Raw genomic sequence first — 24454 nt, forward strand, 5'->3', positions numbered from 1 at the left:
TACACAACAGTAACCATCACCAAGAAAGTAACCATCGCCCGGATATCTGTGCAGATAGAAATGTTTAATAACTTTTAATAATTGCCCTATAAAGCATCCAACCTAACCTTCTCCAATCACAGATCCTGCCAGCCAATCATGACATACCTTCGTGGTGAGATCTGTGACTCCGGTTCTTCCTCACTCTGGGCTGGAGAATGATGCTTCGGGCCAAATGCGCAGAAAGTTGGGTAAAATTAGATGAAATTGGGAGATGTGCCAATGAGGCGAGATTCATACCTGATAAAGATCGCATCCTTCTTGTGAGGAATGTTTTTAATGTTGTTTAATTCTAAAGTTGCTTTGTGGCTTTTCAGGTTTCTAAAACGACAGCCAGATCAGATGGGCACTAGATTTTAAATACAGTAATGAAGTTTCCTTTATCTACCCTACCAATGTCCTTTAATCCATACCACACCATTGTGACGTTGCCACTGTTTCCCTGTGGCCTCTCTGAGTGAGATTACCAATTCGTGCTCAGACATGTTAAATTACAGAGAGATTTGTGTTGGGCAGTTGCGTCATTTAGGAGCCATTGAGACTGCCCAGACACCGAAACAGGGCCTCACAGTCACAGAGAGAAAGAGGAGGTTTTCATCCCTTCAGCCTGGGTTGGATTCAAGCCAAGTCCCAGGAGTAAAATCACAATGAGATGTGCCAACCCACAGCATCCCCCAGTGTCTTTTCCTTATTCACTGAATTCTTCTCTAACCTTTACAGACCAGGCCCTTCCTGATAAATTAAAATTGAGTTCTTATTGGAGCTTGGCTGTCTCAGTAACGCTTCATATGCTTCCGGTGGTCAAATTCCCAACTTTTCTCAGAAGGCTGAGAAAACTTTGGGAAGGAAAGACTCGGCAAAGTCATTCTTGTCAAGGTGCAATCCATTGACTTGTTTTATTTTCTCCAAGGCATCCCAGCTAATCGTCACATATGATGAACACGAGATCAATAACAACTTCAAGTTTGGTGTGATTTATCAGAAAATCAGACAGGTGAGTAATGGCGGTCCTAAAAATAGTAAAATAAGATTCAATCTTAGATTATACCAGCATTTATCAAAATAGCTTCACTTTATTAGGTACCTTCTGGTCACAACCTGGGACTACTACTAGGCAATGTTCTGCAATGTTATTGTGAGCCAGTTGACAGAGTAGTTACAGGGCCTGAGATAACAGCCACATCACTCACTGATACATTTACAGTCTCCAGTACATACAGATGAGGGGGCTTCCAGCTAACACATTTATAAAGACATTATCTAAATATTAATTTCAATCTGTTTGCGCTTTGTGAACTATTTAACCTACAGGCATGTGCTACCGTTATAACCAGGCCCAAGGGTTTATTTGCTGGTATAAAACTTGTAATGGATTTCCGTGGAGTCACATGATCTTAAGTTAAAGCATTCCTGCTGCTTATCCTATAGAGATATCAGAGCAATTTTGCACCGGAAAGGAGTCATTTTACGGAGCAACCAAGGGAACGGTAGCATAGTGGTAATGTTACTGGACTAGTAATCCTAGAGGCCTGGACTTACAATCTGGTGGCAAGTGTTCAAATCCCACCACGGGAGCTGGGGAATTTAAATTCCATTAATTAAATATATCGGGAATAAAAAACTAGCATCAGTAATGGTGACCATGAAACTTGTCGTAAAAACCCCATCTGGTTCACTAATGTCCTCACAGGAAGGAAATCTGCCGTCCTTACCCGGTCTGGCCTATATGTGACTCCAGACCCACAGCAATGTGGTTGACTCTTAACTGCCCCTCTGAAATGGCCTAGCAAACCACTCAAGGGCAATTAGGGATGGGCAATAAATGGTAGCCTGGCCAGCGATGCCCACATCCCGTGAACGAATTTAAAAAAAACCAAGAGCTACTTTCTCGTTCAGAACGCCACATCAGCTGACAGAAATGTTTATGCTGCAGCTGTGATATTTCTGTTGCAGTGCAAACTGCAGGAAACTTTGGTTTATCCGGAGGTTCTAGGTCCGGAATACTCGATCTAACGGCAAAAATCAGGAGCTGTTTTCTATATGTTTTTTTAGTTCTCGTTGCTTTTTTTTCCCCAGTCAAGCACTGCAAGGCCTGTAGCTATAGCAACAGCTTCAGCTACAGGCGCTTGCAGCTGCAGCCGACTGTTTTGAAGCTGTTGCTAAGCAACAGGGTTTGTTGATTCACACGGAGCTTCTCAGTTCCGTATGTTTAAACATTAACTCTGGTATGTCCGGCACTTTTGATATTACGGCACCAGCTCGGTCCCGTCAGTGCCGGATATCAGAAAGTTTCCTGTATTGAAGTATGTTTTTTGCAAGGGAAAAATGAAATGTTCTTTTGTCCATAATGGAATTTGTATTGAATTGTTTCTTGCTAGTCATAGAACCCACAAGGTTTCTACAAGTTGCGGAGAGCACACACACAATGGTCCGATAGAACACACATCATTTAATGAGAACTAATGAATGTGTTGTCCCTGGAGAACAAAAGGTGGTTTCATATGCTAATGTCTGTGAAATGCTGAGCCTCAGCACTATTCTGTCCAGATGTGTCCCTGATAGTGGCCTGCCCAATGTCCAGGTAAATGTAGCCTGAAGCAGAAAGGAATAGAAGGATTTGTTGATTCGGTTGGATGAAGAAGGGTGGGAGGAGGCTCGTGTGGAACATAAACACCTGCATGGGCCCCGTCCTATCTCTAACCTCCTTCAGCCCCACAACCCCCCCGAGATATCTGCACTCCTCTAATTCTGCCCTCTTGAGGATCCCTGATTCTAATCGCTCAACCTTTGGTGGCCGTGCGTTCAGTTGCCAAGGCCCTAAGCTCTGGAATTCCCTGCCTAAACCTCGCCGCCTCTCTACCTCTCTTTCCTCCTTTAAGACACTCCTTAAAACCTACCTCTTTGACCAAGCTTTTGGTCACCTGCCCTAATTTATCCTTATGTGGATCGGTGTCAAATTTTTTGTCTTAAAATACGCCTGTGAAGCGCCTTGGGACGTTTTACTACGTTAAAGGCGCTATATAAATACAAGTTGTTGTTGTTGGGCCGTGTGCTGTAAATCTTTGTAGCAAGACCCATGTGTTGAACGGCTGATCCCTTGTCACAATTTTCAGGCTTACTAGAATATATCATGTGACAGCTGTCTGGATACAGACTCGATGGGCCGAATGGCGGCCTCCTGTGCCGCTCTGACTCTCGGTGTTCATTTCTTTGAACCAACCCTGTGTTCCAGCACGTCACTCTGTTTTTGTTTTTAAATGCTGAAGTACTTTATTTACACTTTTCAGACCACAGAAGCGGAATTATTCGGGAACAATGAAGAAAGCCCCGATTTTAAGGAATTCCTGAACTTACTCGGAGACACAGTTGTGCTCCAGGAATTCAAAGGGTGAGTGAAAATCTGGTACATTGTTACTGTTGGCTGGGAATCCCAAAAACCTCTTTGTGCCTTGTCATTCCCCCCTACGGTTAAACCATTGATTAAGTAATTTTATATATGCAATGGTTCCCTCACTAGTTTTTTTTAATGTATTATATATATATATTAGTGAAATACTACAGGAAACTCTAGTTTAAACGGCACCTAAATATCCGGAATTCTCTATTAACCGGCAAAATTCATACTCCGAAAACACCTCAATAACCGGCAATGTTGCCGAGTCCGAGTCTCCCGCGGTGGCCGAGTTAGTCAGTGGGAGTAGTTCTCCAAACTGCCACTACTCGGCTTCTTGGCACTGTCGGAAGTCATTCAAGAGTTATGACTTACCCTCAACTGGCAGTACTGTACTTAATCAAGCATCTTCCACCATCCATTTAACACAACATTCTGTAGGTGATTACCCAATTACTGTATACTGCACATTTCTTGATTTTTTAAATTTTTGTTTGTTAAAGATAGCCTCGGTAGATAACCCTCTCCGTCATCCGGAATTTTTAATCAACCGGCACCATCTCGGTCCCGGATACCAAAGAGTTTCCTGTACCATCTTTAACATCAGTACTATTGCTTACCAGCAGAAATTACTTGCTTGCAAGCACACATTTTAAACATTAAATATGCCGGCGTTTCCGCTAGGTTGTGCTGTTTTTTTCCAGCCAAACCAGCGCGAAGGATCGAGGAATTTCAAGCGCAGATTACGTCCACCGTAAATCGAGGTTCCGGGACCCTTTGCGCCAGTTTTTTTTAAATAGCGCTAGATGCAGGCCTCACCCACAAAACCTGCCATGCACCCCCCCCCCCGACCGAATTAAATCACCATGGCGATTATTGCGCCCATTTACGGCCCTTCAAACAGGCTTTTAAAATTAAGCTAGTTTTTTTATAGGCGTGTTTTAAAAGTTTTAATATTTTTTTAAATTTACTAAGAAACTGACTAGTATGCACCATAGAGAAGGCTTTAAACTAACTAGTGGTGGGGAGGTTCCTAGAGAGCAAATAATAAAAATGACAACAGAGAAGGTCATAGACTTAGGTAGCAGTGGGGAAATTAAAAACCAGAGCGTGTCAGGAAGGGGCAGAAGGTATGGAGTAAAAGGTAAAGTAATAAAAAGGGCAAAAGCAGGAACTAAGTGTCACAAAACATATTTGAAAGTTCTCTATCTGAATGCACGTAGCATTCGTAACAAAATGGACGAGTTAATGGCACAAATAACGACATATGGGTATGATCTTGTGGCCATTACAGAAACATGGCTGCAGGGTGACAATGCCTGGGAATTAAACATACCAGGTTATTTAACGATCAGGAAGGACAGGCAGGAAGGAAGGAAGGGGAGGTGGGGTGGCTATGTTAATAAAGGAAGGAATCACTGTAATACAGAGAAATGATATTGGGTCAAAAGATCAGGATAATGAAACAGTTTGGGTGGAGGTAAGGAATAATAAGGGGAAAAAAACACTAGTGGGTGTAGTCTACAGGCCTCCGAACAGTTGCAACTCTGTTGGACGGAGTATCAATCAGGAAATAGTTGAGGCTTGTAATAAGGGAACATCTATAATTATGGGGGATTTTAACTATCATATTAATTGGACAAATCAAATTGGGCAGGGCTGCCTTGAGGATGAGTTCATTGAGTGTATTAGGGATGGGTTTCTTGAGCAGTATGTAACTGAACCGACCAGGGGGCAAGCAACCTTAGATCTGGTCCTGTGTAACGAGACAGGATTAATTAAAAATGTCCCAGTAAAGGATCCCCTTGGAATGAGTGACCATAACATGGTTGAATTCCATATTCAATTCGAGGGTGAGAAGGTTGGATCTCAAGCAAGCGTGCTAAGCTTGAATAAAGGTGACTATGAAGGTATGAGAGCGGAATTGAGTAGAGTGGATTGGGAAAATAGATTAAAGGGTAAGACGATACATGATCAGTGGTGTACATTTAAGGAGTTATTTTACAACTTCCAAAAAAATATATTCCACTGAGAAGAAAAGGGTGCAAAAGAAAAGACAGCCATCCGTGGCTAAGTAAAGAAATTAAGGATAGTATTCGACTAAAAACAAGGGCATATAAGGTAGCCAAATCTAGTGGGAGGATAGAGGATTGGGAAAACTTTAAAAGACAGCAAAAATAACAAAAAGATTGATTAAGAAAGGGAAGATAGATTATGAAAGTAAATTAGCAAAAAATATAACAACAGATAGTAAGAGTTTTTATAGTTATATAAAAAGTAAAAGGGTGGCTAAAGTAAATGTTGGTCCCTTAGAGGATGAGACCGGGAAATTAATGGTGGGAAATATGGAGATGGCAATAACACTGAATGAATATTTTGTATCAGTCTTTACAGTAGAGGACACTAAGAGTATCCCAACACTGGACAAACAGGGGGCTATAGGGGGGGAGGAGCTAAACACGATCAAAATCACTAAGGAAGTGGTACTCAGTAAAATAATGGGACTCAAGGCGGATAAATCACCTGGACCTGATGGCTTACATCCTAGGGTCTTGAGGGAAGTGGCGGTAGGGATTGTGGATGCATTGGTAATAATTTTCCAAAACTCCCTGGACTCAGCAAAGGTCCCGGCAGACTGGAAAACTGCTAATGTAACACCCTTATTTAAAAAGGGCAGTAGACAGAAGGCTGGAAACTATAGACCGGTTAGCCTAACATCTGTGGTAGGTAAAATTTTGGAGTCCATTATTAAGGAGACAGTAACAGGACATTTGGATAATCATAATTTAATAGGACAAAGTCAGCATGGTTTTATGAAGGGGAAGTCATGTTTGACAAATTTGCTGGAGTTCTTTGAGGAAGTAACATATAGGGTGGATAAAGGGGAACCAGTGGACGTAGTGTATTTAGACTTCCAAAAGGCATTTGACAAGGTGCCACACAAAAGATTATTGCTTAAGATAAAAAATCACGGGATTGGGGGTAATATTCTGGCATGGATAGAGGATTGGCTATCTAACAGAAGGCAGAGAGTTGGGATAAATGGTTCATTCTCAGACTGGCAATCAGTAACTAGTGGTGTTCCGCAGGGGTCAGTGCTGGGTCCCCAACTCTTTACAATCTATATTAACGATTTGGAGGAGGGGACCGAGTGTAACATATCAAAGTTTGCAGATGATACTAAGATGGGAGGGAAAGTAGTGAGTGAGGAGGACATAAAAAACCTGCAAGGAGACATAGACAGGCTAAGTAAGTGGGCAGAGATTTGGCAGATGGAATACAATACTGGAAAGTGTGAGGTTATGCACTTTGGCAGGAAAAATCGTAGAGCAAGTTATTATCTTAATGGCAAGAAACTGGAAAGTACTGAAGTACAAAGGGATCTGGGGGTCCTGGTGCACGAAACTCAAAAGGTTAGTATGCAGGTGCAGCAAGTGATTAAGAAGGCCAATGGAATGTTGGCTTTCATTGCTAGGGGGATAGAATATAAAAATAGGGAGGTATTGCTTCAGTTGTACAAGGTATTGGTGAGACCGCACCTGGGATACTGCATACAGTTTTGGTGTCCATACTTAAGAAAAGACATACTTGCTCTCGAGTCAGTACAAAGAAGGTTCACTCTGTTAATCCCGGGGATGAGGGGATGGACATATGAGGAGAGGTTGAGTAGATTGGGACTCTACTCATTGGAGTTCAGAAGAATGAGAGGCGATCTTATTGAAACATATAAGATTGTGAAGGGGTTGGATCGGGTGGATGCGGGGAGGATGTTCCCGATGATGGGTGAAACTAGAACTAGGGGGCATAGTCTTAGAATAAGGGGCTGCTCTTTCAAAACTGAGATGAGGAGGAACTACTTCACTCAGAGGGTGGTAGGTCCATGGAATATGCTGCCCCAAAAAGCTGTAGAAGCTACATCATTACATAAATTTAAAACAGAAATAGACAGTTTCCTAGAAGTAAAGGGAATTAAGGGTTACGGGGAGCGGGCAGGAATTTGGACATGAGTCTAGGTTCGGATCGGACATGGCCCTGTGGGTAGCGGAGCGGGCCCAGGGGCCGTGTAGCCTGATCCTGCTCCTATTTCGTGTGTCTAATTCTGTTAGATTCAGGAGATGGTTCTGTGATAGTAGATTGGCGGTAAGGATCAGATCAGCCATGATCTTATTGAATGGTGGAGCAGGCTCGAGGGGCCGATTGGCCTACTCCTGCTCCTACTTCTTATGTTCTTATGAAACTAATAGATGGTTCTGTATAGTTTATTTAAAGTCATTTTCAGTTCTTTAAAATCGGGTTGCTCACAGGTGGTGGACTAGACACTCTTATTTAAAAATGCTTATTTTTTGTGATAAACCTATTTTCAGCCGTATTAGTCAAACTGCACCAGGTTACCGCTCTTAAATATAGCAAGGAATACTTTTTAATGCAATTTTTTTTATTCCATTCTGAAACGCTGTCTGATTTCACTGGTTCTTGGAAGATTGTGGGCTGGATTTTACCAGCCCTGATGAGGTGGGTTTAGAGGTGGGACTGCTGGGCAAATCAAAAAGAATGGGAGCGGGTCCCGAACCCGCTCCCAATCTACCTCCAACCAATCTTCCCGGGAGTCGGGTCCCCGATTTGTGCAGGGACCCGGCTCCTAGCGGCGGGAAGAGGATTATAGCAACTTAAGGCTTATTCCCATTTTGCAACTTCTGCTGCGGGCTTCCCAACATCGGGGAACCCTGCCAGGGTAAGTGAGGTGTGCTGTGGGTCTGTTGTAATGTTTGTGTTTAGATGACAGCTGCAGGAGTGGTGTGAAGGATCCAATGGGACACTGGTGAGTATCAGAGGTAAGGAAATGTTGGGAAAGTCATTTTTAATGTGTTTAGATTTTTCTGCAGGTGACAAGCTTTGAAGTGTTTGTGTGGCCTCACCTCATTGGGAGAAGTGACAGATCGCTTCTGTGCCCTCGCCTGCAGCTGCCATCTGTTTTATCCTAAGGAGAAAGTCCTTGGAGAGTCTGGGTGCAAGGGCTCACCTTTGTACAGTGATTGTCAGTGCTTGACAGCACCTCAATCCTGTCAAACACTGTCAAAATTATCTGTCAAAAATTTATGGTTAATGTGCCTTTAAGAAAACCGGCAGATGAAGCGTCATCAACTGACGTCATCTGACACCAGCTTTCCCTTAATTGGCCGGCAAGCCCGCTGGGCGGGCTTAACAAGGCCAATCAGGGGAAAATAGTATCTGTGCATTGGATGTCGCTGGGGGCGGGACTAGAACCCAGAAGGCAGCAGCCCCGCCCCAACTCGTCTCAGTGAGTAAAATCCAGTCCTTTATGTTCGGTGATATGCAAATAAGTTTGAGCGGAAACTTGAACAAAAAAAATGCTTCTTAAAACCAGCGCAATTTGCACCCAGATCGCCGCTTGCGCCAAAGTGGAAACTCTTAGCCCAAGTAGTTAAGAGGAGGTTGTTTCCATTTTCCATGTTTAATGTATTGCCGATCAGTCTACAAACATGCATAAGTAAAGTTCAGTAAGCCACGTTCAGGTTGCACCTGACTTGGAAAGCCTTCATACAAAGGGAAGTGTAACTTGGATGTAAAATATCTTTCCAATACAGCTTCCGAGGAGGCCTTGATGTTGCTCATGGTCAAACGGGGTCAGAGTCAGTCTACACCACCTTCAAAGACAGAGAGATAATGTTCCATGTTTCCACAAAGCTGCCGTTTACAGAAGGAGACACTCAGCAGGTAGGTTAATAGAACCCGAGATGTTTACAGTGCAGAAGGAGACCGTTCGGCTCATCGTATCTGTGCCAGCTCTTTGCTAGGGCAATCCAAAACAAATCCCCGCTCCTGCTTGTTCCACACACTGCTGCATCTTCCTCTGCTCCTAATGTTTATCTATTGTTCCCTTAACCCTTCATAATTTTAAAAGTCATCTGGTGTATCCTCAGCCGTCTTTAGGATAAGACGTTAAACTGAGGCCCCATCTGCCCTCTCGGGTGGATGTAAAAGAAGAGCAGAGGGGTTCTCCCTCTAAGGCAAGTACAGGAAACTTTCGATTAACCGGCCACTAAATAACCGGAACGCTCTATCCACCGGCAAAATTCAGGAGTCGGTTCAGATAACTTTTTTTTACTTTTAGTTACTTTTTTTACTCCATTTGTGGCTGTGCAAGCATGTAGCTGAAGCTGTTGCTAAGCTACAGAGACACTTGCAAGTTGTGCCGATTGTTTTGAAGCTGTTAAGCAACAGGGTTTGTTGCTTTAGACGGAGCTCTGAGCTCCGTATCTTTTAACTATAGCGTTCGGTTATCCGGCATTGTTGATGGACCGGCACCAGGTCGGTCCCATCCGTGCCGGATACCAGAAAGTTTCCTTTCTATCCTTCCTTAGGTAAGGAGACCAAACCTGTACACAATACTCCAGGTGTGGTCTCACCAGGGCCCTATATAATTGCAGTAAGGCGTTTTTACTCTTATACTCCAATCCTCTTGTAATAAAGGCCAACATACCATTTGCAAAATAATGAGTAAACTGAAAGGCAATTGAACCACGAATGTCCACTGAGGTTCCGCCCTGACTCCAGCAGGAGTCTGATGGAACCCACCGCAAATCGCAGGGACCCGATTGTGCCAGGATTCCTCCATTTCAGAAATTTCCAGGGGTCCTGTGAGGGCAGAACCTTCACTCATCCCTTATAAGGTGGGTGGGGGTGGGGGGGGGGGTCCCCGGGGTCAGAAAATCCACACGGCAGGAATTCCCACTCCCCTGGCTCAGTTCCCGACGTAGGACTGGAAAAAAGACAGACTTGCATTTCTATAGCGCCTTTCACCAGACGTCTCAAAGCGCTTTATAGCCAACGAAGTACTTTTGAAGTGTAGTCACTGTTGTAATGTAGGAAACCCGGCAGCCAATTTGCGCACAGCAAGCTCCCACAAACAGCAATGTGATAATGACCAGATCATCTGTTTTAGTGATGTTGGTTGAGGGATAAATATTGGCCCCAGGACACCAGGGATAACTCCCCTGCTCTTCTTCGAAATAGTGCCATGGGATCTTTTGCGTCCACCTGGGAGAGCAGACGGGGCCTCGGTTTAACGTCTCATCTGAAAGACGGCACCTCCGACAGTGCAGCACTCCCTCAGTGTCAGCCTAGCTTTATGTGCTCAAGTCCCTGGAGTGAGACTTGAACCCACAACCTCTGTCTGAGAGGTGAGTGTGCTACCTACTGAGCCACAGCTGACACTGTACTGGAGACTAGAATACCGAGTGAGATATGTCATAGTGGGCTCCAAATCGTCAGGAGAGAGCTCCAGGGGAGGGAGGGGAGGAGAAAAGAACAGGGAAGCGATCTGGTTCCTCAAAGACCGGGCAAGGAGGTGGGGGCTTCATGGGGTCTGGGAGGGGCTTGGACAACCACCCACCCATCCCCAAATGGTGTGCAGGCGTTAGCTGGTCCAGCTGCATAGTGCAAGTGGTCACGGGAGACACGGCTATAGTAACACGTGTGTCTCTCGGTCCCATGCAAATTAGGGGCAAAACAGCCCGCTTGATTGTAAACTCATCCACCACTTTAAACATTCACTCCCTCCACCACCGGCGTACCGTGGCTGCAGTGTGTACCATCTACAAGATGCCCTGCAGCAACTCGCCAAGGCTTCTTCGGCAGCACCTCCCAAACCCACGACCTCTTCCACCCAGAAGGACAAGGGCAGCAGACGCACGGGAACACCACCACCTCCAAGTCACACACCATCCTGACTTGGAAATATATCGCCAATCCTTCATCGTCGCTGGGTCAAAATCCTGGAACTCCCTCCCTAACAGCACTGTGGGAGCACCTTCACCACACGGACTGCAGCGGTTCAAGAAGGCGGCTCACCACCACCTTCTCAAAGGGCAATTAGGGAATGGGCAATAAATGCCGGCCTTGCCAGTGACGCCCAGATCCCACAAACGAATATAAAAAACGGTGCCCTCCCACTGACCCCGCGAACTCTGGCTGGGTCAGTAGTGGAGGACAATGGTGGGCATGTACCCACCGTGATCACAGACCATGGACTTTCAGGGCTTAAACTTGTACTGTTTTCCCCCCCATTCACTCTTACTTTTCCCAGTTTTAGAGGCACACAGAGTCTTGCACAGATAAAAACAACCTGGGCAGTGCGTTACATTGTTAAAGTGAACACAAGAATTCTTAGCAACTGCTCCTATCTTGATTGATCTACCTGTCACCTGCCTGCCCCTCACCGTATCGCTCAATCACTTTCCTCTCCAGAAAAGCATCGTAAGCATCACTTATACTGTCCGCCTTGCCTGGTAACATCGCCAAAAGACCATTATTCTTTGCATAAAAAGTAATGTGCTGTCTGACTTCTGCTCTTGCTCCTAACTTCCTAATTTTGACCTTGAGTTTCCCGCTATTTAAACACTGCCAGAGTGAATCTTTTACCTTATCTTATCAATCCCCTTAGTAAACTTAAAAACTTCATTTGGCAAAAAAAAAACGATCTCTTTTTCAAAGAAAACGATCACAGCTTCATTCATTTTTCCTCATAAATTTTTTGGCAGGTGGAATGGCCTTTGCTGCTCACTGTCTCTTGGGCAGTGATATCCTCCCTAAGATTAGGTGACCAGAGCTGGAGATGTAGGGGGTCAGTTTCCGGCTGGGGACGGCTGGGGAAGGGGTGTCTCCCGATCGTCTCACGGGACCTCGGCAGAAGAGCCACGGAATCTCTGGAAAGAACAGCATTTAAATGGCGTTCACCTCGTTTCCGCGGCTTTTCTGCCAAAGTTATGGCAGACGATCAGGAGGCAACATCCCTCCCCCCACCCTATCAGAAGTTCACCCCCCTAGGGTCCAGCAGTGGGTTTAATACAGCAACTGTATAAGCTCTTTTGATTTGTACAAACTGTACCTCTGTAAACTGAACGTTCATTGGGTTTTGCTCCAATGCAAAGTGAAGAAGACAAGAGAAATTCTACCGGCACGTCATGTCTGCTCATTTTGTGAAGCTGGTGAAAGGCAAACATTTGGCTATTTTGCGTGTGTGTGTGTGTGTGTGTGTGTGTGTGTGTGTAAGAAATATATATGTGTATGATGGTTATGAGGAGGTTTAGATAACATAAGCTGTGAGAGTGAAACACAAACACTTTATAACCATCATCCACAGCCTCTCAGCACAAGGCAGCCGGGTCCTGTTCTATTATTGTGAAATGTAGGTGAAGGGTTAAGGCCCATGGTATATGATGCCACTGAGGGTAAATAGTGCAGAAGAAAAAGCCTTGCGGCAAATCGATGGGCAGACATTAGGGAGGAAAAATTTGGTTGCTTTGCGTCTCCTGTTAGCGCCCTAAGAAAGCGCTAATGGGGCGCAAAGCAACTAGCGCACGGGTGCGGCGATGATTGTGCCGCTCGCAAAATTGACCAGACATTTTGCAGCGGCGCTGAACACTACCGCCATGATCTCCTGCGCCCGCAGATCGTGATGTCAGTCGAGCGTGCAACGCCCCGGTAGCGCTCCAGACCGGATATTGAGTGGCACCCCCTGCCTTACCGCCTGCCGCTAGCAACGACAGGTAGAAGGGAACGTTTTGCAGTCGGGAAGGGACTGGGGGAGCGTTATTTAAAGGCGGCCGCTTCCTGCCTTTTTTTTGTCGGCGACATTTTTGCACCACGCATTCTGAGAGCGAGAGAGAGACTTCTGGAGAGATTCAACGCTGTGTGAAGGAGTTTTGGGCACTGAGCAGCACTTTGCAGGTTCATTTTGATTTGACCTATCTTGTATCGATTTAGAAGAGACTGTGGGGGCTGCACTCTGAGCTCTTTCCCTGGGCCTCTCCATTGTTCTTTCCAGCAGAATTGATGTACAGGTCTTTCCAGGCTGCGATTCAAGGCTGCAATGAGCAGGGTGTGGATGGAGAGCAAGATCGACCCTCCCCTTTAAGAACTGGCCGGCACCAGTGTGTCTGTGTGCCATTGCTGACAGACATCACATGAGCTTTGCCAGCGCTCTGAGGTAGCTCCTCGGCGTTAGCGCCTTAAGAGAGGCGTGTAGCGCCTGATTTAGCGCTCCAATCACCTCGAGAGGCGATAGAAGCCAAGTTTGCAGTCAGAGGCGATAATTAGTGCCAGGCGCTAAACTTTGCGCCCGGCCGATAATTATGCCCCAGACGGGGCGATACCGAATTTCTCCCCCTAGGACTACTGCTTGGGAACATCATTGATGCAGGCAGCAGCACCAACATTCACGATTCCCAAAGGAAGCCTTCAGGTAATGTCCAAGTGGGAATCCTGAGGTCGTGCTGAAGCACTCGGAGCTGACTCCTTCGGCAGCGTTAGCTCAAGACTCTTGCTTGGATGCAGCGGTGTGACTCCCAGCGGTGTGACTCCCAGCGGTGTGACTCCCAGCGGTGTGACTCCCAGCAGTGTGACTCCCAGCAGTGTGAATCACAAGTGTTGGACACGCTGATTCCTGCAAGTTTATCATTTGTGAGGAAGGGTATTGCATGTTACAGAACCGGGGGTTGGGGGGAAGGGGGAGGGGTAGATGGAGTTAAGATACAGATCAGCCATGATCTAATTGAACGGAGGAAGGGGCTGAATGGCCTCCTCCTGTTCCTTTCAAGAAATAATCTGTTGTTGATTTGCAGGAGATTTTATGCCCAGTATATTTTGTGTAATATGCAAGATCTTGATCTTAATCTTAATTTTTTAGTAAAGGGTCGAAGAACAAGTTCTGAATTCTTGAACTCAGAACTTCTGGAAGACCAAAACAAAGGAAGGTCCAATGGACAAATCCCCCAAATCCCAGCTGTTGCTCAGAGTGTTCAGAAAAGTATTCAGTCTCCACAATGTAATAAGTCGAGCAAAACGTTTACTTTGAATTTCATTTGATCTAAGGTATTTGTGACCATAGTAAATGATTCAGCAGTTTCTAGAACAAAGACCTTAAGTAGGTCTTGTCCTCTACTTCCATTAACACTTTGGTTACTATTTCTGAGTAAACTATCATCCATTCAGCCCCTCGAGCCTGTTCCCCTCCAAGTCACACACCACCCTGACTTGGAAATATATCGCCGTTCCTTCATCGTTGCTGGGTCAAAATCCTGGAACTCGCTCCCTCACAGCACCGTGGAAGTACCATCACCACACGGACTGCAGCGGTTCAAGAAGGCGGCTCACCACCACCTTCTCAAGGGCAACTTGGGATGGGCAATAAATGCTTGTCTTGCCAGCGACGCCCACATCCCATGAATGAATTTTTTTTTAATTCATTATGTCCGAACAATGTGTTACCCAAAATCATGGGAGTTTATTATTATGTGATCAAAGCATAGATTTTCAAAGAGAAAGAACCTAGCAATGGAAATATTCCGATGTCAATGGCTTAGTTCCCCAAAGTGGCCAGTCAGTACCTGAGCCACACACCAGGAAGGTTCTAGGCTCAATGCCAGGTCTGCACTGAGTTACCTGATCTTGACTGGTAGAGATGTCAGAATATTCGTCCGTGCCTCTGAGCTAAGGAGAGGAGAAACTGGCCACAGTTTCCTCTCCTGAATGTTAGCTGGTGATTCCTCTCGGAAGATGCCCGTGTGGATCAGCCCCGGCTGTGATGCTCACCATTCTTGAACAGCTTGCCAACGCTCACTGTCCAAGCTCCTACTCGATGATTGCCCAGTTGAGTGACGTGCCAGAGGTCAGCTGATGCCCTGGGAACCATCCCCCCACCCATTTTTCCCTGCCCCCCAGTGCGAGTCAGCTCCTTCACAAGAAATGGGGAGAACGCAAATACATAGAAACATAGAAGATAGGAGCAGGAGTCGGCCATTTGGCCCCTCGAGCCTAGTCCGCCATTCAATGCGATCATGGCTGGTCATCCAAATTCAGTATCCGGTCCCTGCTTTCTCTCCATACCCCTTGATCCCTTTAGCCTTAAGAAATATATCCAACTCCTTCTTGAATATATTTAATGAATTGGCCTCTACTGCCTTCTGTGGTAGAGAATTCCACAAGTTCACCACTCTCTGGGTGAAGAAATTCCTCCTCATTTCTGTCCTAAATGGCCTACCCCTTATCCTTAGAATAGATTTATCCCACTATCGAGCTCAGTGAGCAAATGAGTGTTATAACCTCTGATTCAAATTCTCCCTGGCGTCTAGGAATCTTATTTCTTCCTAATTTAAGATGTAGTATTCGCTTTGACTAAACATTCAGTTTCTCCATCACAGCTGCAAAGAAAACGGCACATCGGGAACGACATTGTGGCAGTCGTGTTCCAAGAGGAAAACACACCGTTCGTTCCAGATATGATCGCTTCAAACTTCCTTCACGCATACATTGTGGTGCAGTTGGAGACTCCCTGTGCAGATAAAACTACTTATAAGGTAATAGCATTAAATTATTCTGTAACCTATTGGGTCCAAAAAATAGGTCGGGGGGGGGGAATGAATGGTCCTCTGCCCCAACTGAACCAGACACAAAACAAAAATGGAGTATTAATGCCAACTTGTGTCTTCTTCTTCTTCTTCTTAGGCAGTCCCTCGGAAACCGAGGATGACTTGCTTCCACACTAAAAATGAGTTCTCAGGTGACTGATGAGTCCAATGCGGGACCTACAGTCTCTGTCACAGGTGGGGCAGACGGTGGTTGAAGGGGCAGGTGGGTGGGGTGCTTGGGTTGACGTGCGCTCCTTCCGCGGTTTGCGCTTGGCTTCTGCTTGCTCCCAGCGAAGAGGCTCGAGGTGTTCGGTGCCTTCCCGGATGCTTCTCCTGGAGTATTAATGCCAACTTGTGTATGCTAGTGACTTCTGACCTATTTGCCACGTTGCCATCTTTTATACAGTAAACTGATCAATCCATAGGAAGCGAAGGATATAAAGGGGGTGAAATTGGTTTTCGCCAGTAGCGCAAATCGCGCTCGTGGTGAATCGGCAGCCCGTTTTACACAACGCCTGGCTTTCTTTTCCATTTAAGTCATTTGTGAAGTGGAGTTAACTGATGTTCGGATAAATGGCATCCACTGTATGTCCGATTAATGTGAATTCTTTCAAGAAAATAACTCTAATAATAATCTTCTCATCCCTTGTCAGGTTTCAGTCACTGCTCGAGAGGGAGTTCGTCCCTTTGGTCCCCCGTTGCCAAGCCCAGATGTGTTTAGAAAGGTAAGAAGGTCCAATTCATGTGCTGAGCGTCATCCAGTGAAGTGAACTCTTTTGTATTTACAGGGTGGACATCTTCTATACAACAGGCATGTCTTACAGAAAGGAGCAAAGTGTCCTCAAAGTGGTAAATGTTTGCAATAACATAACAAACAAAACAATGGAAGTAAAAACATTGGGGTCATTCAGAATGCACTGAGATGTTGCGATGGGACAGTTGATGTGTTAGAGGGATGACTTCAATGACTCTTTCTCATCCCTGATGTTATGTGCAAGAGGGTGTCAGTCTTGGGATCTCTTTACAAAATTCCTACTATAAGGATTTATGTTTAACCTGAAGCTTTTTGAAATTTGATTCTTGGGTTATTTAAATATGTTTTTGTAACTTGTTGATCTCCTGTTGGTGTTGCCCAGAGACATGCGATTGTGCTTCTCACATATTACACTACTGATTCTCCAGGATAGTATGGTGGTTGTGAACCAAGGTACTGTGCCATAGAACAGTACAACATGCTTTGCATCCATGAACCTCTTTAGACTTGCCTTCCCTCCATCCAGCCTCTGTGGAAGAGCAGCTTACCTTTTCTTGTCGCCTCTGCATGGCAACTGGCTGAGATTGGAAATACATTGGCGAGGTACCCACAGGGTTGAATCCATCCTCTGTGGCAGAGCGCTCTGGAGCCTCGGGGCACCGCGCCATCCTATCCTTAAATGTATTTGACTCGGAAACCGAGCTCCTGAACATACCCTTTTTATGCCTAGGGCCCTGAATTCAGAGAGTTTCTGCTCACAAAGCTCATCAACGCCGAGTCCGCTTGCTACAAGTCCGAGAAGTTTGCAAAGCTGGAGGTAAGAATGCACATTTGAGGCTGTTCCACAGAACAATGTGAGGAATGCACGAGAGTGATTCCTTTCGCAATCATGTCAATGCTGCTGTCTAAAATCAGGAGGGAAACTTGTTGTGGGAACTTTCTTTTAATCAAAGTAAACTATTTTCAATATTTTTTTTAGTTAACGTCAAGAATTGGAACAATAAAGTGTACTTCACTGTATGGCCAGGTCAAGCGGTGTGTTTTTATCTTCAGTATACACTGTATAATATCGAAACATACAGGGGGCTTGACAAGGTAGATGCAGAGAGGAATTTTCCCCTCGTGGGGAAATCTAGAACTCGAGAGCATAGTTTCAGAATAAAGGGTCGCCCTTTTAGAACTGAGATGAGGAGGAATTTCTTCTCTCAGAGGGTCGTAAATCTGTGGAATTCTCTGCCCCAGAGAGCCGTGGAGGTTGGGTCATTAAATACATTTAAGGTGGAGATAGACAAATTTTTGCAAGATAAGGGAGTGAAGGGTTATGGGGAGCAGGCTGGGAAGTGCCTTTGAGTCCTAGATCAGCCATGATCTTATTGAATGGCGGAGCAGGCTTGAGGGGCCAAGTGGCCTATTCCTGCTCCTATTTCTTATGTACTTATGTATAATAAGGCCTCTAGGAAACCCTTGTTGTATGTCCCGTTAAGCGCCGTATATTTTTGATCTCACTACACAGAACCGCACACGAGCAGCACTGCTGGACAACCTGCATGATGAACTCCACAGCCAGACACAGGCCATGTTGGGGCTGGGCTCTGATGAAGAGAAGATGGAAAATGGCAGCCATGGAGGATTCCTAGAGTCTTTCAAGGTAAAGCCAACTAGTAGAACAAGTTGCATCCAAACCTGGCGCATCAGATGTACTCTTGTCAGGTAGTTGAGTTGAATTCAAGAGGAACATAGGAACAAGAGGAGGCCATTCTGCCCCTCAAACCTGTTCAGCCATTCAATTAGATCATTTCTGATCTGTAGCTCAACTCCATTTACCCACCTTTGTTCCATATCCCTTAACACCCTTACCTTGCAAAAATTTCCATTGACCCAGCATCCACAACCTTTTGAGGGAGAGAGTTCCTCTACCCGTTGTGTAAAAAAGTGCTTTCTGATTTCACTCCTAAATGGTTTACGATTATGTGCCCTTGTTCTGAATTCCCCCGGCGGAGGAAATAGTTTTGAAGCATCTACCCTCTTGAAACCTTTTTTTATCATTTATAAAGACCTTGATTAGATCACCCCTCAACCTTCAAAACTCAAGGGAATACAAGCCAAGTTTATGCAACCTGTCCTCATAACTTAACCCTTTAGGCCCGGTATCATTCTGGTGAATATGTGCTGCCAATATTTCCTTCCTGAGGAGGATTGGTGCCCAAAACTGAACGCAATACTCCAGATGGGGTCTGACTAAGCCTTTGTATAACTGAAACATAACTTCACTTTTGTATTCCAGACCCCTCCAGATAAAGGCCAACTTTCCATTAGATTTTTGGTTACTCTTTGCACTAGTCTTTAGTGATTTGTGTACATGGACACCTACGTCCCTTTGCTCCTCCACAGCTTCTAGTTCCTCAATATTAAGAAAATATTACTATTTGTCTTTCTCGGATCACCTCCCACTTCCCCAAATTGAACTCCATCTGCCATAGTTTTGCCCACTCACTTAAGTCAGTTTATGCCCCTTTGTAACATCCTGTTTCCAGCTAACACAACTTACTGTGCCTCCTAATTTAGGTAATCTGCAAATTGGATATACAACTCTATATTAATAGACATGGTGAAAATCTGATACCTCAAAACTTGTCACATCCCGCCAATCAGAGAACATTCCCTTTATCCCGACTCTCTGTCTCCTAACTCCCAACCTATTAGCAACCCATGTCACAATACCGCTCTTTCCCCCTAGCTCTTCCCCCCCCCCTCAAAAAACCTCCCTAGACTACCACACCACACTAGTCATGCATCATTATTATTGTGCTGAAATAAAGACCGTTTCCAACTCATACTCTCCCCAGAATTAGAAATTGCAAACTCCTGTGTCCTGTCTACCTCCGATATCTATAGACCTAGGTTTTAAAAACCCAAGGTTCTCCTCTTTTCAATCGCGGTGTCCTTTTCTCTGGCTCTTCAGTCTTCACCAAGGTTTCCCAATAAAAACAACACATGCATATGATGTATTATACATAGAAACATAGAAGATAGGAGCAGGAGTAGGCCATTCGGCCCCTCGAGCCTGCTCCGCCATTCAATGCAATCATGGCTGATCATCCAAATTCAGTGCCCTGTCCCTGCCTTCTCCCCATATCCCTTGATCCCTTTAGCCTTAAGAAATATATCCAACTCCTTCTTGAATATATTTAATGAATTGGCCTTTACTGCCTTCTGTGGTAGAGAATTCCACAGGTTCGCCACTCTCTGGGTGAAGAAATTCCTCCTCATTTCTGTCCTAAATGGCTTACCCCTTATCCTTAGACTGTGACCCCTGGTTCTGGACTCCCCGACCATCGGGAACATCCTTCCTGCATCCTGCATATAAGGAGAGCAGTGAAATTTGGTTTAATTCACGATCCAAAGTGACTCCGTAGCCTGTGCGGCCCTACATCACAAGGCGCGCATGTCATTGCAACATCAAAGATACTGCTGCTGGAAAGGTGACACCAATCATTTGAAAGAAAATCAGAAATTCAATCCCCTCCATAATATAAATTACCAGTAGGCTGTCGGTGAACCACAGGCAGTGATTCAGTCTCAGGATTCAGCTTCAAAACATCATCTAAAGTATTTGACTTGAAGAATCCCATGACACTTTTGGAAAAAGAGCAAGGGATTCACTTGGTATCCTGGCCAATGTCTTCCCTCTACCAGCGCCACCAAACATAGATTAACTGGTCATTCATCTGATTGATGCTGTGGGTATTGCAGTGCACAAAATGGCTGCCACATTTCCCCACATAAAAATAGTCACTTTACTTCAGAGTTATTGATTGTATGTGAAGCACTTTGAGACATTTCTGAGAAACATTAGAAGGCACCTTGGAAAAGAAAGTCTTTGCTTTTAATCACTTCTGATGTAAGGCCTCACCCGCGATATTAACCAATCTTTTCCTTTGCATTCTTACTTTATTTAATGTCGGCCTTGACTCAATGACAACACTCTCACCTTTAGTCAGAAGGCTGCGGGTTCTAGTGAAACACCAGGGACTTGAGCACAAAAATCTAGGCTGACACTCCCAGTGCAGTGCTGAGGGAGTGCTGCACTGTCGGAGGTGCCGTCTTTCGGATGAGATGCTAAACTGAGCCCCCGTCTGTGCTCTCAGGTGGACGTAAAAGATCCTGTAGTGTATGTACTTTGAAGAAGGAACTATATTCTGCAGCCCCTGTATACTGCAGTACCAGTAGTGACCACCCCTGTATATAAGCCTGTGTAGTAACTTTGCATAGTAGTTCCAGTTTTGTCTCCACTCAGTAAACACCTGTTATAACCAACTCCTGCAGTCCGTGTCTCAATTACACACGGACGTAACACTGGCGACGAACAGATCCGAACTTACCTACAGTTCTGCACCACCTCATGGGGATCCATCCCTGAAGCGAAGTTGTTAGAGGTCGAGGCCAGAAGGAAGAAAAGAAAAAAAAACAGAAGAAACGGGCGTCGACCGTGGGCAACCGCCTCTGATTCATCGAATTTGAAGATTTGCAGGAGAGGCTGTCGAGAGCGGGGCTTGGTTATCCTGTCTATGGTGTTCCAGCTAATCGGGCTGGTGGCAGGTAGTACACTGATCCTTCCTGGGCTGCGACGGGCTAGAGCTCGATCGGGTGGCTTTTCAACGGGGCTGAGCAGCGTTGTCGGGAAGAGGAGAGAGAGAGAGAGGGTGGAGCACACAGGGCGCGGCCGGTGCTACGAAGCCGGGCAGTGTACAGACCCGAGAAGAGGGAGGAAAGTGTCCCATAGGGTTTGCTCTGATGACGGGAACAGTAATTGTAATAAAAGAAATTAGAAGCGCAGAAAGCTGCGAGGAGCTGCAGTTTGCCACGGGGACCGTGGAGAGCGGCGTTAACAGCAGCAGCGGAGAAGACAGAAAGCGCGGGAGGCGCCTTCTTAATCCAACGGGGAAGAAGGCAAAGCGCGGGAGGCGCCATTTTGATCAATCGGGGAAGAAGGCAAAGCGCGGGAGGCGCCATCTTAGATCTCCAAGATGCCGAAGACTGGCAATATCACTGCCTTCGATAATGCAATAGAAGACTGGACCACGTATGTGGAAAGAGTCGACGTGTATTGCAAGGCAAATGAAGTAGCCGATGAGAAAAAGTCACCGGTACTACTAAACTTAATGGGCGCAAGAACGTACGGCGTATTGCGGAACCTGATCACTCCAGTCAAACCGATGGCGAAGAGTTTTAATGAAATTGTTGATATCCTACAGGAACACCTAAATCCTACACCGCTGCTGATAGCAGAAAGATTTAAATTCCACAAGAGAAATCAGCATAAAGATGAGAGCAATGCTGATTACCTTACGGAACTACGCGGGCTATCGAAGCACTGCCAGTTCGGAGCAGGACTGGCAGATACCCTACGGGACAAATTTATCTGTTGACTCCTGAGTGAAGGAACCCAGAAGAGGTTACTCTCAGAGAAAGAGCTGACGCTAGATAAGGCTTTCAGCGTGGCAGTATCGTACGAAGCAGCAGCAAGGGGAGCTGCGGAAATACAGCAAAAGCCACAGGAATACGGCACCCACGAAATGACACGGGGGTTTGAAAAATGTTATCGCTGCGGCAGAACAACCCATGACCAGAAGGACTGCTGGTCCAAGGACAAAATATGCAGACGATGCGGAAAGATGGGACACATTGCACAAGTTTGCAGGTCCGGGAAGAAGACCAACGACAACAAAAAGGCTACTAAGGAACAGTACAGGAAAGTACAAAAGATGATGGACAGTAGTTCCGAAGACCAGAAGAGCGATAGTGAATCCGTGAACAAGAGACTAAGCTGTCTCAAACTTCACAACGTAATCGCAAAAGAGGATCACTGAACCATTTGGGTCACCCTCACGATAGCAGGGTCCCAAGTCAAAATGGAATTGGATACAGGATCAGCCCTGACCATCATGAATCGACAAGACTACGAGCGGCTATTCTCACACATACCCTTGAAAGAAACACCCATTGTCTTGAAGACGTATACGGGGCAGAAAGTATACCCCAGAGGGAAAATAAGGGTGCCTGTCGAATACAATGGCAAGGAAATACAGAAATTGTATCTGTACATACTGCAAGATGGTGGACCACCATTACTGGGACGTGAATGGATCAGAAAGATAAGTTTAGACTGGCACTCCATTCAGGCACTGACTGTTATTATGTCCGTGTATAATTGAAACACGGACTGCAGGAGTTGATTATAACAAGTCTTTACAGAATGGAGACAACCTGGAAACTGAAACTACAGAAGCCTGCTAGGGCCTTTTATACAGGGGTGGTCACTGCCGGTACTGCAGTCTGAGACCAATTATTCCCTTAAAGGTACATACACAACAATTCCTCCCCTTTTAGATAAACAGTACATAACATTCATTTAACAACTAAATAATAACTAATTACAATTACAATTATGGTTGCTAGATACATTGGTTGAAGTTAAGCAACTATAAGTTCAGTCTTTGAGGAGGCTTCCTGATTCTGTCTGGATAACGCCTCTTTGGGATATCAGGTTCTTCTGGCAAGGTTGAGTCGGGATCAATGTCGTTGTTTGGTTCGTCTGCTTCCAATATCACCGATTCTGCGGTAGATGCAATTGGTACTTCGGTTTCATCGCCAGGTGTATCAGATCGTGGTGTGGAGTTGACGTTTTCCAGTGACTCTAGAATCTGGTCAGCATGGCGTCTTACAATGCTCTCTCCAACGTCCACGGTATACATTAGAGGTCCTTGCCGTGTACAGATCGTTCCTGGCTGCCATTTCTCTGTGCGGTAGTTCCGGGCCAAAACTGGTTGACCTATCTTAAAACTCCTGGTCGGCCTTTCATTCATATTCTGAAACTGCCTGTTCTCCACATCTCTTCTGACGTTTGGCTTAACCAAATCCAAGCGGCATCGTAGTCTTCGATTGAAGAACATCATGGCTGGAGTTTGGTTGGTAACCGCATGTGTCGCATTCCGGTAGGCAAACAAGAAGTTATCCACCTTGTGTTGTAGGGGTATGTCTTCATTACACATTGCCTTGATAGCCTTCTTGAATGTTTGAACAAACCTCTCGGCCAATCCATTAGTGGCTGGATGATATGGGGTGGATGTGTAATGCTTAACACCATTGTTCTTTAAGAACCTCCGGAACTCTTCAGACACAAACTGTGGTCCATTGTCAGAGCAAATCTGTTCAGGCAGCCCATTCCTGGCGAATATGGTTCGTAAGACTGTGATAGTTTTTTCTGTGGTGGTTGAGGACATTTTTATTACCTTTGGCCACTTTGAATGTGCATCCACCGCAATTAAAAACATCAAGTCCATAAAGGGACCAGCAAAATCAATGTGCACCCTTTGCCATGGAGATGAGGGCCACTCCCATGGATGTAGAGGGGCTTGTGGTGGGGTGTTTTGGACCTTCTGGCATCCTGTACAGCTCTTGGTCATCTCTTCGATTTCTCTATCGATTCCCGGCCACCACACAAACACTCTGGCTAAGTTCTTCATTTTTACACCTCCCAGATGACCCTCATGAAGCTCATTGAGCACTCTATCCTTCAATTTGGGTGGAATTACTACTCTGGATCCACACATCAAGGTTCCTCTGCACACTGACAGCTGTTCTCTTCTCGGTGACAATGCTGGCAGCAGTGGTTCGCCATGTGCTGGCCACCCCTTCACCGTTAAATCATAGACCCAGGAGAGTGTCGGGTCATTTCGTGTTTCCTTTTCTATGTTTGCATTCGTCACAGGGAGACATTCAACTATAGTCGAGTGGAATAACTCCACTGGATCCACTGCCAGTTCTTCTTCCACCGTCGGC

The 24454-nt window shown here is 45.5% G+C and overlaps 1 protein-coding gene across 8 annotated transcripts in view; it reads left to right on the plus strand.

The window, feature by feature from the left end:
* The window catches only part of rap1gap2a (RAP1 GTPase activating protein 2a), a 383517-nt gene that overhangs the window by 310118 nt on the left and 48945 nt on the right, over positions 1-24454 (plus strand). For all 8 annotated transcript variants that reach the window (XM_085964881.1, XM_085964886.1, XM_085964885.1 and 5 more), the window contains 7 exons: positions 950-1033; positions 3327-3427; positions 9037-9166; positions 15652-15807; positions 16512-16583; positions 17343-17429; positions 18126-18260. In XM_085964881.1, coding sequence (XP_085821007.1) covers positions 950-1033; positions 3327-3427; positions 9037-9166; positions 15652-15807; positions 16512-16583; positions 17343-17429; positions 18126-18260 — 765 coding nt within the window. The remainder of the gene's footprint in view (positions 1-949; positions 1034-3326; positions 3428-9036; positions 9167-15651; positions 15808-16511; positions 16584-17342; positions 17430-18125; positions 18261-24454) is intronic.

Source organism: Somniosus microcephalus, chromosome 22, assembly GCF_052327205.1.
Source record: "Somniosus microcephalus isolate GS21.2 chromosome 22, FLI_Smic_1.0, whole genome shotgun sequence".
Taxonomy (NCBI): domain Eukaryota; kingdom Metazoa; phylum Chordata; class Chondrichthyes; order Squaliformes; family Somniosidae; genus Somniosus; species Somniosus microcephalus.